Source organism: Octopus bimaculoides, chromosome 7 (assembly GCF_001194135.2).
Source record: "Octopus bimaculoides isolate UCB-OBI-ISO-001 chromosome 7, ASM119413v2, whole genome shotgun sequence".
NCBI lineage: Eukaryota > Metazoa > Mollusca > Cephalopoda > Octopoda > Octopodidae > Octopus > Octopus bimaculoides.
In genome coordinates, this window is record NC_068987.1 from 74,385,065 (window position 1) to 74,398,694 (window position 13,630).

The window sequence follows — 13,630 nt, forward strand, 5'->3', positions numbered from 1 at the left end:
GATCGAAATTTTGAAATGAGATTTTTGAAAAAAAATTTTCAGAATCGGAATCTCCATACCCTAAAACGTGGGATTCCGTAAAAAAATAATAATAAAACAAGGGGGGAAAGGTTCAGATTACATATAGTCCATCTGGACCATCCGGGTGCTACGTGATTTCATGAGCGATCCCGTTGTGCTGTACCTGGGGCGAGTCTCTTCTACTATAGCCTCTGGCCGACAAAAGACACTTTACTGAAATTTAGTAGGCTGAAACTATGGAAAGACTGACGGAGAGGCCGTTTCTATTTTGGGGTGTTAGACTTGGTCCCCAGTATAAAAACTTCTTTCTGCCACCAGTTACGGATGTTGCTTTTCCTCTAAGCAATAAAAAAGTTATTTTATATGAGTGGTTAATTATCTTTACCCTCCATTCTAGTAAATTTTTTACGCTTCTATAGACATTGTAGTAATAGTGTCACGAACTAGATTCGTACTATTGTATATTTGCCTCTCAATTTGGCATCGTGCCTTGTTTGTTCCTCGAATTAGCGATTGAAAATGTCATCAGATTAGCAGTCGCACAATCTCTATCTTGTCACAAAATTGATAGCTCACCGTGTGGCGACGATGCCAAATATTTATCTCATTCTGTCAGTAAAAATACCGGCTGAAGATTCTAGAAAGTGTTGGTTGAGAGACGGAAGTAAATTTTGTCTCAGATGATGTAGAGTGGCAAACAACAAAACTTAAATCTGTTTTCTGTGCTATGCTTGGGGTTATTTTGTTGTGCTTTATTACATCGCAAAGATTACTCTATTCCATTTATTGGTAGTTATATATCCCACATAATAACATTAGCAAATGGCAACAGGTGTATTTAATGGGAGTTGACAAGTCTGGTCACGAACACTCGGCATCGCTTTACGATGTTTCCAACTGTAGCAATTTTTAAATTCACTCCAGTCTCGGATATATAACAGTTCTAATGATATTCTTTAAAAATATTTTAACGATGGGAGTATCGTAACTTTTTTTAAGTAGCTACTATTCTGTTACGTTTCGAGGTGATTACGGATGACTTAATTAGCCACGTCGACATCTTTATTAAGTAACAATTGCTAGCAACATCAACATTGCGGGATAAAACTCTGGAAGTAATCCACAGTATAAAGGTTCAAGTTATTGTAAGAAACCAAAGTGAGAACCTTTACGTGGCCGTTCGACTTGCAAGAAATAACTAAATCTCCCTTAGTTCACAACTTACTGTCTTAGATGAAGACTTAATGGTTGATTTAAACTCGTGTGTTGCCTAGCATTTCAGCATCCGGTTTCCAGAAAAATATCAATCGTTTCTCATAGAATTCAATTTTATCGTCTGCTATTTCTTCAACCTTGAAGTTCGTTTCGGTCCACTGACTCGCCATTTTTTGTCATGTTCAGTAATTAAATTGTTACTCGTCCATGTAATAGCTTGAAGGAAATATAGTTTAATTATTAAAAAAAAAAATTAATTATAAAACAAAACATTCAGATCTGATCTATTATTAATGTAGATTAATTTTATACATTATCAGTGAAGACAGTGGTCAGACAGAACCAGTTTCGTATTATCATTTTATCATTGTAACTGGAGAACTGATCTTGCTTTCTGAGATTCTTTGTTTTTTTTTTTTACCATGTTGATGAAACGAGTCGCATTTACTTATTACAGATCATGAATTATAGTTTGTTTGGTGTTAACGGTACTTACGACAAACCAGGCTAACGTTTATGAGCGTGTATACAAATGAAAGGAAAAGTAATCAGTCCATGTATTTTTTCTTTGCTTTATTTCTTCATATTAAAACGGGTTAAGTAAGTAGAATCATCGTGGGATTGTGGGTATAAAATATGGTCAGATGTTCGCAAGAATGGTGTATATGCTCTAATAAACGTGTATATAATTTATTAAGTAATATGCAAAGCGAGTGATGGTGTGGATAGTGTTGCTAGAATGGTTGTGTGGTTTGGTAAGTGTATGAAAAACCATAAGATGGTTATTTAGATATTTTTCTCACAAACAGATTAGTTGTTTAGCTCCCATTCTCTTTTTTTTTTTTTTAATAACTGTGTGTTCTTCCTTAAGACTTGGTGTAGTTTGAAGAAGATTTAATTGCTACTTCTAGTAATTTGAACGACTGTAAAGATCAGATTGGATCATTTGAGTTTGTGGTGTGTGTATGTGTACACATTCAGTTTTGAGTGTCTACATAGTCAAGACATTGTTTATTTATCTTACCTTGACTATACTTTTGTACAGAAATACCAGTTTGTATAGTTACATCCTCAGATTTATTACAATATTGTTCACATACAGTAGTGGCTTCAACATATGGTTGTTCACATCTTGTATCATTTCTCTATACCTTATGGTATTTTGTTCATATTTACTAGATGTTAGTGTTTGTTAAATCCCCTAGTTTGGACTATAAATATTGACATTTTTATTGTATGTATCATTATCATCATCACCATCGTTTAACGTCTGCCTTCCATGCTAGCATGGGTTGGACGATTTGACTGAGGACTGGTGAACCAGATGGCTACACCAGGCTCCAATCTGATTTGGCAGAGTTTCTACAGCTGGATGCCCTTCCTAACGCCAACCACTCCGACTGTAGTGGGTGCTTTTACGTGCCACCGGCACGAAGGCCAGTCAGGCGGTACTGGCAACGGCCATGCTCAAAATGGTGTATTTTACATGCCACCTGCACAGGAGCCAGTCCGGCGGCACTGGCAATGACCTCGCTCAAATGTCTTCACATGCCACCAGCACAAGTGCCAGGAAGGCAGCGCTGGTAATGATCACGCTCAAATAGTGCTATTTACGTGCCACTGGCATGGAAGCCAGACAGCTGCTCTGGCAATGATCACGCTCGGATGGTGCTCTTAGCGCTCCACTGGCATAGGTACCATCACGATTTCGCTTTCACTTTCCCCAACAGGTCTTCGCAAGCTGAGTTTAGTGTCCAATGGAGGAGACATTGGCATGGGTGCCAGTAGTCGAATTTAGTTCGATTTCGATTTCACTTGCCTCAACAGGTCTTCGCAAGCGGAGTTTAGTGTCCAATGAAGGAAAGGTACGCATAAGTGGGCTGGCTACACCCCTGGTAAAGGCCACAGGTTATGGTCTCACTTGGCTCGCCAGATCTTCTCATGCACAGCATATTTCCAAAGGTCTCAGTTAGAAGTCATTGCCTCGGTGAGGCCTAAAGTTAGAAGTCATTGCCTAAAGTTAGAAGTCATTGCCTCGGTGAGGCCTAAAGTTCGAAGGTCGTACTTCATATATATAAATATATATACAGGGTTGACCAAAAGTCACCTAGTAAATTAAAACTATTTAATTCCAAGATTAAAGGAAAAAAATTATTTTCTGAAACTTTGCTTATAAATAGATAAATGTTGAAAAAAAAAGCAGTGATTTTAACTCACAGCATTCAATTATTAAACATTCATAATTGGAATGAATATATAAAATTGAATATTAAGTATTTATGGAATTTTGATCTACTGTCGGGTGACTTTTGACCATCTTTATGTGTTGATGTGTATATACAATAATGTATATATTGATGTGTATGCTCAGGCATTTAGGTAAACGAATACAAATTTATATGCATTAGCTAAAAATTGCTTTCATTTCTATGATGCAGTGGTTGCATGAGTATTTTTTTTTAAACTTTTCTGTCACACTTTTATTCAGCTCTTGCAATTCCAGGGATACTTTGTGCCCATTCTAAAATCTGGGAAACACATGGACCAACAATCTTTTTTTTTTTAAATAATGTAAATTATATGTAGATTTTAGATATTATGGGAACTTTGTATATTTTAAAATTCTATTACTCTACATAAATAACAGTTCTTTCTTTGCAAATATGGATGATGGGGATTTTTGCACATTTCTCCTTTTGATATTGCCTTGGCAGTTAGGTACCCACCTTACCCATCCAATTCTTTAACTATTAACCCTTCATCATTTAAACTGGTCAAAACCAGCTCAAAATATTGTCTCTTGTATGTTCAAACCAGCTGGATCTGGTCCCTCACACCTACCCTGCACTCTCATTGTAAAAATAAATAACTACATCATTAAAATTTTGATGCTATTAGATAATGTATGATTCATTCAAAACAATGTGAAGGCTAAAGGAATAGCAAGTGTTTTTGTATAGTTCATCTGATGCTAATGTGATCATAGGTGTTCTTGTTATGATCTTTTAGTAGTGTACAATGATACATCAGGTAGGTCATACTACTGTGTGGAGATGCTCCATTGTTGGCTTATAGATCAGAAGTATATATAGAGGGCTATTCCTTTTGTTATTTTATTTATTGGAAATTTAGTTTCAACTTCTTGGAAAATTTCTAATACTCAATCTATATAATAATAAAAGTCTGATTGCATGCTTGTCTGTAATTTAATACAGCCAAATCAGCACATAATGAGTTAGTACTCTGAAAGTAAGGTACCCCTGAAATATAAATACAAATAGAATAAAACAAGTTTTGCATAAATCGAATCACAGATTCCACAAATTTAAGCAATGAAACCTGGAGTTATTGTCCTTTACTGTGAACACCTGGATAGTTTTGTTTGCGTGCTTGCATGTGTGCTTGTCTGTAATTTAATACAGCCAAATTGATGCATAATGGAAAAATACTCTGAAGTGAGGTGCCCCTGAAATGGGAATACAAACAGAATAAGACGAGTTTCATGTAAATCGGATCATGGGTTTCCAGGATACAGTTTTTTCAGGTACTTTTATGATTGCCTGTTTGCTTGCTTGTCTGTCATTTAATACAGCCAAACCGGCACATAATGGGAGAAAATACTTTAAAAGTAAGGTACCATTGAAATGTGAATACAGACGGAATAAATTTCACATAAATTGGACCACAGGTTCCTGAGATATGTGGGGTTTTTTGGGGTACTTTTATAAATAGCCAAACTGGTGCATAATGGGGGAAAATGCTTTGAAAGTAAGGTACCATTGAAATGTGAATACAAATGGAATAAAACAAGTTTTGCATGAATTGGACTACAGGTTCCCAAGATGTGTGGTTTTTTTCAGGTACTTTGAACTGTTGGTGATCCAACGGGTCACAGGTAGTCTAGTAAAAAATTAGTACCTTTATGGTCAAAGCCTATTGATGTTTCTACTCCTTTTTCAAACTAGTTTACAAAAATTTACAACATTTCAACCTTGTGTTTGACATTCAGAAGAATTTGTATTCTTAGTCATTTATTGATATGTTTGTGTGTAATGTTAGATGTATGTCAGCTTGTAGTTATATCTTGGTGGTAGTTGGATGCCTATTCATATCTTGTTCAGTTTTGGAAAAGATGCATCAATGAGTGTACTCATATCAAGATTACAACCAGATACAAAGAAATCTAGAGAAGGAATGTATGGAGGTTGAGATCCCTTGGCTGAGTATAGATTCAAAGAATTTCAGGTTGAAGGGGATAAATGAGTAAATATGCTGTAGACCACGGGCCAGAGGTGAGTGGAGTAAGGTTTTACTTACTATGATAGATGGTTACAGTTTGTAGAGCCATAAAACAGAAGAGGTGTATCTGAAAAGAATGGAAGTACAAAAATAGCTTAAATAAAAAAAACATGGCAAGTACATGAAGCTAGGGGAGTAGCTGAAAGTAAGAAGTTTGCCAATGTTCAGCAATGTGAGGTATTTCTGATTGCAAAGTAATGTGTTGGTTCAGACTGAGATGTCATTGAGGAAACCTAAAACACATTTGGCCTTGCTGATGCCTGAAATGTCGTGAAGTGAATGCATAGTGGAAGGAAAATCTACTTTCAGTGGACCCAAAATTGGGCTTGCTTATACTGTTGAAACCAGGCTTAAGGAGATAAAGGTAAGAGGAAGCATCTGGACCAGTTCGTCGAGATGCAGCAGTTAAGATACTGAAAATCTTGCTAGTAGGACAGGTACTTGCAATGATTAATGCAGCAGTATCATTAACTGCCAGAGGAGAAAAGGCAGATGCTCTTGTAAAAGTAATTATAATTTAGGTTACAAAAGTTGCAGAAAGTTATAACACCACTGATGAGGAAGAGACTCAGTTTAGATGAGATGTTGTTGCCATTGAAGCTCTTTTTCTAGAGAGAAGACTACTCAAAAGTAAGCCACATTTTCTATCATTTGTTAACCTTGAGAAGTCCCAGAGTACCACACTCTGGTCTGGTGATCATTATAAAAAACTAGGCATAGATTAATCACCCTTTGAGATTCTTGCAAGCTATGTACTAAAATACTATCAGTAGTATGTTAGCAGGTAGGTGTCCATCATGACTCAATTCTTAATTCCCTCCTATTTATTCTTGTTCTTGAGGACAAAGCAGGAGTTTAAAACTAGCTGTTCATGGAAAGTCTTTTATATTAACGACTTAGTTTGCATAGCTAAATTTGTTGAAGAAATTCAAAATGTACAAAGCTTAGAATTGAAAGGCAAATGTTGTTGGTAGCAGGAAAGAAGTTTGGACTTTACTGCTATCTGGGAAGTGGTCGTGTTTGATACATGGAAAAGGAGTTGATAGGAATTTCATCTTGTCTACTTAATGTATATTATAAGCACACACAAGTTTCATTGGAATTAAGTTTTTGTTTCTTAGGTGACCTAATTAACAGTTGAGATGTTTCGAAAGTTTAGTAGCCAGAGTAGGAATGGGGTGAAAAAGGTTCAGGAAGCTAACTCTGCTGGTAACAAAAGGATTGTCTGAGTGAAGGGGAGATGGTATAAGGCTTGCTTACAAAGAGTGGTGTTACTTGGGAGGAAAATATAGACATGAATGTGGATGATGTCTGTACAAAGTAAATGAAACTTGTTTATTTCATTGGAGTGAGTGTGCCTAAATGACTGAGCACATATGAAATGAGAGAAAAACTGGACATAGGAAAAATTAAATGTAATGTGTAAAAGACAAGACTCTGCTAGTATATACAGATGTGATGTGCATGGATGATGACAGTTGGATCAGTGTTAAAATGATATTGAAGGAGACAAGGAAGACACAAGTGATGCAACAAATAGTGAGACTCTTTTCTAAGAGAAGACCAATTCAACACAAGCAAGCATAGAAATGAGGATAATAAACAATTTTTGCAACTGGTTTTCCATATACGAGAATATCTTTACTGAATAAACATAATATGAATTCAACTTGTACCAGTTGTGATTTACTTTGAAGAACTACTTTTGTAATCCATTTTCATCAAATTGAAATAGTGAATATGGTGGCTAACATGTGTATAATCATAAGTGAATTGTGATAAGATCTAATCTTTTAGTTAACTTTGATTCAATGGTTTAACATATTTAGGAATTGCAGTCAAGTCGTCAACCCCTCAGTTAAAAAACTAGTTTAACAGATATATTAAATAATATATCTTGTAGATTACATTTTATGAATTGAAAGGAGTGTTACTTATCTAAATCTTTAATGCCTTCTAAAACTCTGTTATACATGATGATTCAAAAATCCTTTTAGTATTAATATAACTGACAATCTAGGTCAGAACTTCTTAATGTATGTCATATCTCCCTCTCTTTATATCACTCCCTTAAATTTCCCCTATAGTATTTACCTCCCATCCCATTGACTGTTACATCCCAGGAATTTCAAGGTAGCTGGCCTGCTGTTTATGTTTCCTACCACCCAGAACCACCACCCTTCCTTGCTAATTGAACAGCCATGCTGAGACAATGCCTTGAAGGGTTTACTCAAACAAATTCAATCCAGTTTCTTTAACATTCAGATTACTATGTCAAATGTAATGCTTATATATTCGCATTGTTTTGAATTAATTGTGCATTATCTCATAGCTTTGAGGTTTCAACAGTGTGATTGTTCATTTTTACAATGACAATATGAGGTAAGTGTGAGTGGCTGGATCTGATCAGTTTGAACATAAAATAGGTAGATTACTTTGGGCCTGATATGGCTGGTTAAAATTTGGTACTTATTCTATTGGTCTCTTTGAACCTCTAAGTTATGACACGTCAAGAAACCAACACCAGTTGTCAAGCAGTGACAAACACAAAGACACACAACAGGCTTCCTTCAATTATTGTCTATCAAATGCACTCATAAGGCTTTGGTTGGGCCCAGACTTTCCCTGAGGTGCCACACAGACTGAACCCAGAACCATATGGTTGGGAGGTAAACTTCTTGGTACACAGCCATGCTTGCACCTGATAATAATGATCCTTGGGAGCAGGGGCTGGTCAGTTACATTGACTCTAGTCCTCTACTTTATTTTGTTGACCTTGAAAGGATGAAAAACAAAACCAACCTGAGCAGAATTTGAACTCAGAACATAAAGTTAGAAGAAAAACTGCAAAGCATTTTGTCCAGTGTGCTAATGATTCTCCGAGTTTGCCATCTTTGAGATGGATACATGTGTACATGCGTGCATGTGTATTTATAAACAAAAAGCTGCCAATTTTTTCTGATGTATTAGTTCTGATATTTTTTCTTATTGGTACCAGGCTAGAATTTTTGTTTTTCTTTTGATTTAGAAGTTTACTTTGCAACCAGAAAATTTCAGTTTCCATTCTCAGTGTAGCACTTTTAATGCATCTTCCCATTATAACCTCAGGTTGATCAACTGGAAGATTGGAATTTTATTGAAACCTATATGTGTATATATAGTGTCTTTGTTTTGACACATTGTGCCTGTTTGTGGCCAACACCAGCAATAAGTTTGGCAATTTGATGTGTGGAGATGTATAAATAATGTACCTTACTTGAAAAACAAGAGTTATCATTGGTAAGGGCATCCATCTATAGAATGCTGCTTCAAGAATACTGCCAACATGGAAAAAGCAGGTGTAACCTGATTATATGCACTTGATTTACTCTTCACTCACAATCTTGGGAGGTTGGATGTGAGACAAGGTTAACTTCATTGAGATTTTATTTCTGTTTATGAACCACAAAGCATTTTTGGGTTGCTCTACTGTTCTGCCTAAACTCTGGTATTTTATACTTTGAGATTGAAAAATTAAGATAGTACAAAGATTTTAAAATTGTGATGTCAATCAGTCATCTCTATTAATTTTTTAGAATCTTAGTGACAAATTTTGCCTTTATTTTAATGATTTGTTTTTTAATATTGAACTGTTTGTCATTCAAATACATTTTTCAAAATTGAACTTCATTTAGAAGCTATTCTAAAAATTACTTAATCTGAAATGTAGCAAGAATCTACATTGTATTGATCATTAATTTACAGTAACATACAACCAAAGCCTTTGTGAGTAGATTCATTAGACAGAAACTGAAAGAAGCTCATATTTGTGTGTGCGTGTGTGTGTGTGTTTGCATTTGTCACCTTACCCCACCACTTTCCAACCAGTGTTTGTTATGTTCCCATAATTTGGCAAAAAGAGTATGATAGAATGAGCAGACTTAAAAATACTGGAGTCAATTTGTTCAACTAAATCCTTCAAGATAGTGCCCCAGCATGGCTGCAGTCCAATGGCTGAAACAAGTAAAAGATATATTATCTTTTATGTATATATTCTGTATATATCTTTAGTCTTTTACCAATTTTGACCAGTAAAATTTGGTGCTTATTTTATCATATTTGCTGAGTCATTGTTACAATACATCATCTCTGGTTTTATAGAATACTATATTAAAAAAACATGAGTCTTAAGTTAAACTGTTTATGAATGAGTCACTAGGAGTGGACAACCATTGAGAAAACTTATGAAGTTAACTTACTGTGTTTCTAAAGAGGTGCTTTATCATTCAGATTAATCTGTCTAATGTACTCTTTATTCACATTGCTTTGAATTACTCATGCATTATCTTGTAGCTTTGAGATTTCAATGAAGTGATTGTTTATTTTTAGAATGACAATATTAAAGGGTTAAACAAGTTTAAGGACTATGAATTATTAGATACAAACCATCTTATTGTACTTTCCCATATTAACATGCAGACTGAATTTTGAAGGTGATTCTCGAGTTATATAATCTAAGTTTGTTTCATACCAGCCACCACAGAAAATTGAAAGTGATATTGTTATAATGTTTTGTGATTTTTAAGTAACAATTCCAACTTCACATATCCCAATCAATCCATAAAAGTCATGATTTTGTGAAATAAATGATCTTCCAATGTGAGCTTTTTTTATCTGCCCTGATTTTATTGGTCATTTTAGTTTCTAATTTATGGTACCACAATATTATCCTTTCTCTAGTCACTATTTTTTATGTTATGCGGATTGTTTATAATTCTCTGAAACTTGTTTGCTGCTTGTACTTTTTTTTTCATGCTTATGTGGTTTGTGGTAGAGTATATTCCCACTTGTGTGTCATTTCATCTTCCTATGTCTTTTTCCATAAATATTCATCACTACATGTTGTCTCGACTAGTGTAGTCAGCTCTCTGCATAGTTCAACTAATGTCTGTAGTGCTCAAATGGCTTGTATATTTCCGACCCAGCATATACCATATTCAATGCCCCCTCACTATCATGCAGCATCGTGTCTTGCACATGTTCCATACAATGTCTCAAGGAAAAATGTGATATGTTAGAGAGGTTTCTCAATATTAAATGGTGATGAGGAGGAAAAAAAAATTGCAAAGAGAATTTTTAGAAATTTTCAAAATTACAAGCTTTTTATAACTTTGAATCACTTAACTTTCGTTTTGTTATTGATCTGCTCCTGTTAGGTATGTTTAACTGACATGGAAATAATCAAGTGTATCGTTGAAGTAGTATAACTATCTTATCTTTACAGTGGATATGTCCTGAGATGTAAAAGTTAACATTTGTTCTCTATTTTAATGAAATATTTAAAAAATTGAATGCTGTATTGGCTGATTAGTATCTAACATTGCATGAAAAGTTTCTATATTACGTCGGTGTTGATAGTAAATGCCTGACGGGATCATCCAACTACTGTTAAATATAAAGAAAAAATATTTTGTCATTGTTAATTGTTGTCTAATATTTTTGTTTATTCCTTACAGTGATTATTTGGCTACAGCTATCTTGAGGGATAAAGAACGTCCTAACAGACTCATTGTAGAAGAGGCTGCTAATGAAGACAATTCGGTTGTTTGCCTTTCACAGGTGAGTCATATATACAACTTACTGTGGTTGAAACATTTTCTCTCTCTTTCTTTCTCTCTCTCTCTCTCTTTCTTCCTCTCTCTCTCTTCCTCTCTCTTTCTTCCTCTCTTCTCTCTTCTCTCTCTCTTTCTCTCTTTCTCTCCCCTCTCTTCCTCCTCTCTCTCCTCCCCATCTCTTCCTCCCCCTCTTCACCCACTCCCTCCTCCCTCTCTTCCTCCCCTTCTCTCCCCTTTATCTCCCTCTCTCCTTTTCTTTTTCTCCCCCCCCACTCCCTCTACTAGAAAGAAATATAAGTTTGTTCTCTGCTGGATGTATAATACATGTGTGCATAAATATTGAGCACAAATGATTTAAGAGAAAAACTGAGCATAAGTGGAATCATTTAATGTCTGTTCTCCATGCTAGTATGGGTTCAGCCTATGGCAACGTTGGGGAATTGTGTATGCAAGGGAAAAGTACATTGTTACAGACATTTTGATGCTTATAGAGGAGAACAGCTATGTAAACAAGTGCCACACACTGAAAGTGAATATAACCTGTAGAAAAGGGAGACTGAGGAAGACTATATTTTATTGTTCACTTTTTCATGCTTGCATTGGTCAGACAGCTTTTTGTGACTGGTTGCCCTTCACCTGTTACCAATCAAGTTAACATTTTCTCATGGCCAGATGTGTTTTTCACTTAAGATTTTAAATGAGCAATGCTCATTTACAGCTATCACATGTCTGGTGGGGCAGGTGTTACACACTTATATACTGTGATGTATGTGTGTGTATGTACACATGTATGCATGCATGTTTTATATCTGCATACTGTGAAGTCCTCCATCATTGACCTCTCTGATACCTTCTCACTAATCTAGCATCCCTATCACTCACCTTTCTTTCCTTTAAGCTTATATCTCTCTTGCTTCTCATGCACCTATGTTCATCTCTCACTCACTCTCACTTTTCTGAATCTCATGAAGTGCATGACTAAGGATGGCAGTGAATCTCTTCTGTTTATGATTCACCATATTCTTTTACTTATGTGTTTATTGCTTATCTTCTGTCTGCTATACATTGCCTTCTTTCACCCATGCCTATTGCTAGTTTCTCAATCACTCCCTTCTCCTTTCAATCTCGCCTTCACCTTGCTGTTGATGTGATTTAAAATGCAGTGGATCTCGTCTCTTTGCCATACACTACTTCCAGTGTACCTAAGGATGTTATTCCAGCTGCTGGTGCAGGATCCATATGCTATCATTATCACTCAACCTCTCTTGCTAGAGGAAACTACATGGGATCATTTGCTCCCAGTACACTCTCCATCCTCTTCTGTACTGCCTGCCATCATGCTCATGTCTGCTACAATACTCTTTTTTATTCCTGCTTATCCTGAGTTTCTTTCGTTCTTCTGTCTCTTGGATCATTTTGCCATCTGTTGTTGATTTGACTAGATGTACCTATATTAGAATACTTAAACCTCTATCACACTTTCTCGTATTACTATCATTCATGCCTCTTCATTCTACAAAGAAGATAGCAAACAGGGACATGGGGGTGTGTGAGGTTTCTTTAGTTATGTTGATGACACATATCTAGTACTGAATGCTATGAAAATAGCACATAAAACTCTATAATGTGGTTGGTGTTACAGGAAGAGCATCCAGCCATAGAAACCAAGCCGAAAATGAAACACAAATTTGAAGTCCTTTCAGCCCAAGTGAGCAATACTCCTAAATCAATGCTGACATAGCTGACCTGTCTAATTCATGGTGGCATGCAAAGTTTCTCTAAAATCACGATTATAGAAGGAGGCTTGGTTGTATGGATAGTTTGTTTCAATACCACATGGTTTTGATTTGTTTTACTGCATTATACCTTGGGTGATCCAATGTCTTGAGTGGAATTGCTAGCTATACAGAAACATTTCTCTCTCTGTCTATCTCTCACTCACACACACACACTTGTTTTAATGTCTATTTTCCCATGCTTGCATGAGTCAGGTGAGATCTGTTGTAGCAGATTTCTGTGGTTGGATATTCTTCCTGTTGCCTTTTTTCCAAGCAAGATAATGTTTTCATTGAAGACTTCAAACCAAATGTCACTGCTTGTATGACAATGAAGTTTGTTTACAATTAGTGTGCAATGTCAAGAAGACATGTATGCACACACACACACACAATTGATAGCCAGGCTTCTTTTCATGTTCCTTCAACTAAATTCACTCACAAAGCTTAAATTGTCTTGGGTTGTTGCGTAAGGTTCTCTGCAGTGGGATTGAACATGCAACCGTCATCATCATCGTTTAACGTCCGCTTTCCATGCTAGCATGGGTTGGACGATTTGACTGAGGACTGGTGAAACCGGATGGCAGCACCAGGCTCCAATCTAATTTGGCAGAGTTTCTACAGCTAGATGCCCTTCCTAACGCCAACCACTCAGAGTGTAGTGGGTGCTTTTACGTGTCACCCGCACGAAAACGGCCACGCTCGAAATGGTGTCTTTTATGTGCC

General features: G+C 36.0%; 1 protein-coding gene across 1 annotated transcript in view; it reads left to right on the plus strand.

The window, feature by feature from the left end:
* Positions 1-13,630, plus strand: part of LOC106878147 (transitional endoplasmic reticulum ATPase) — a 41,779-nt gene that overhangs the window by 3,834 nt on the left and 24,315 nt on the right. Inside the window, exon 2 of the mRNA XM_014927274.2 lies at positions 11,031-11,133. Coding sequence (XP_014782760.1) covers positions 11,031-11,133 — 103 coding nt within the window. The remainder of the gene's footprint in view (positions 1-11,030; positions 11,134-13,630) is intronic.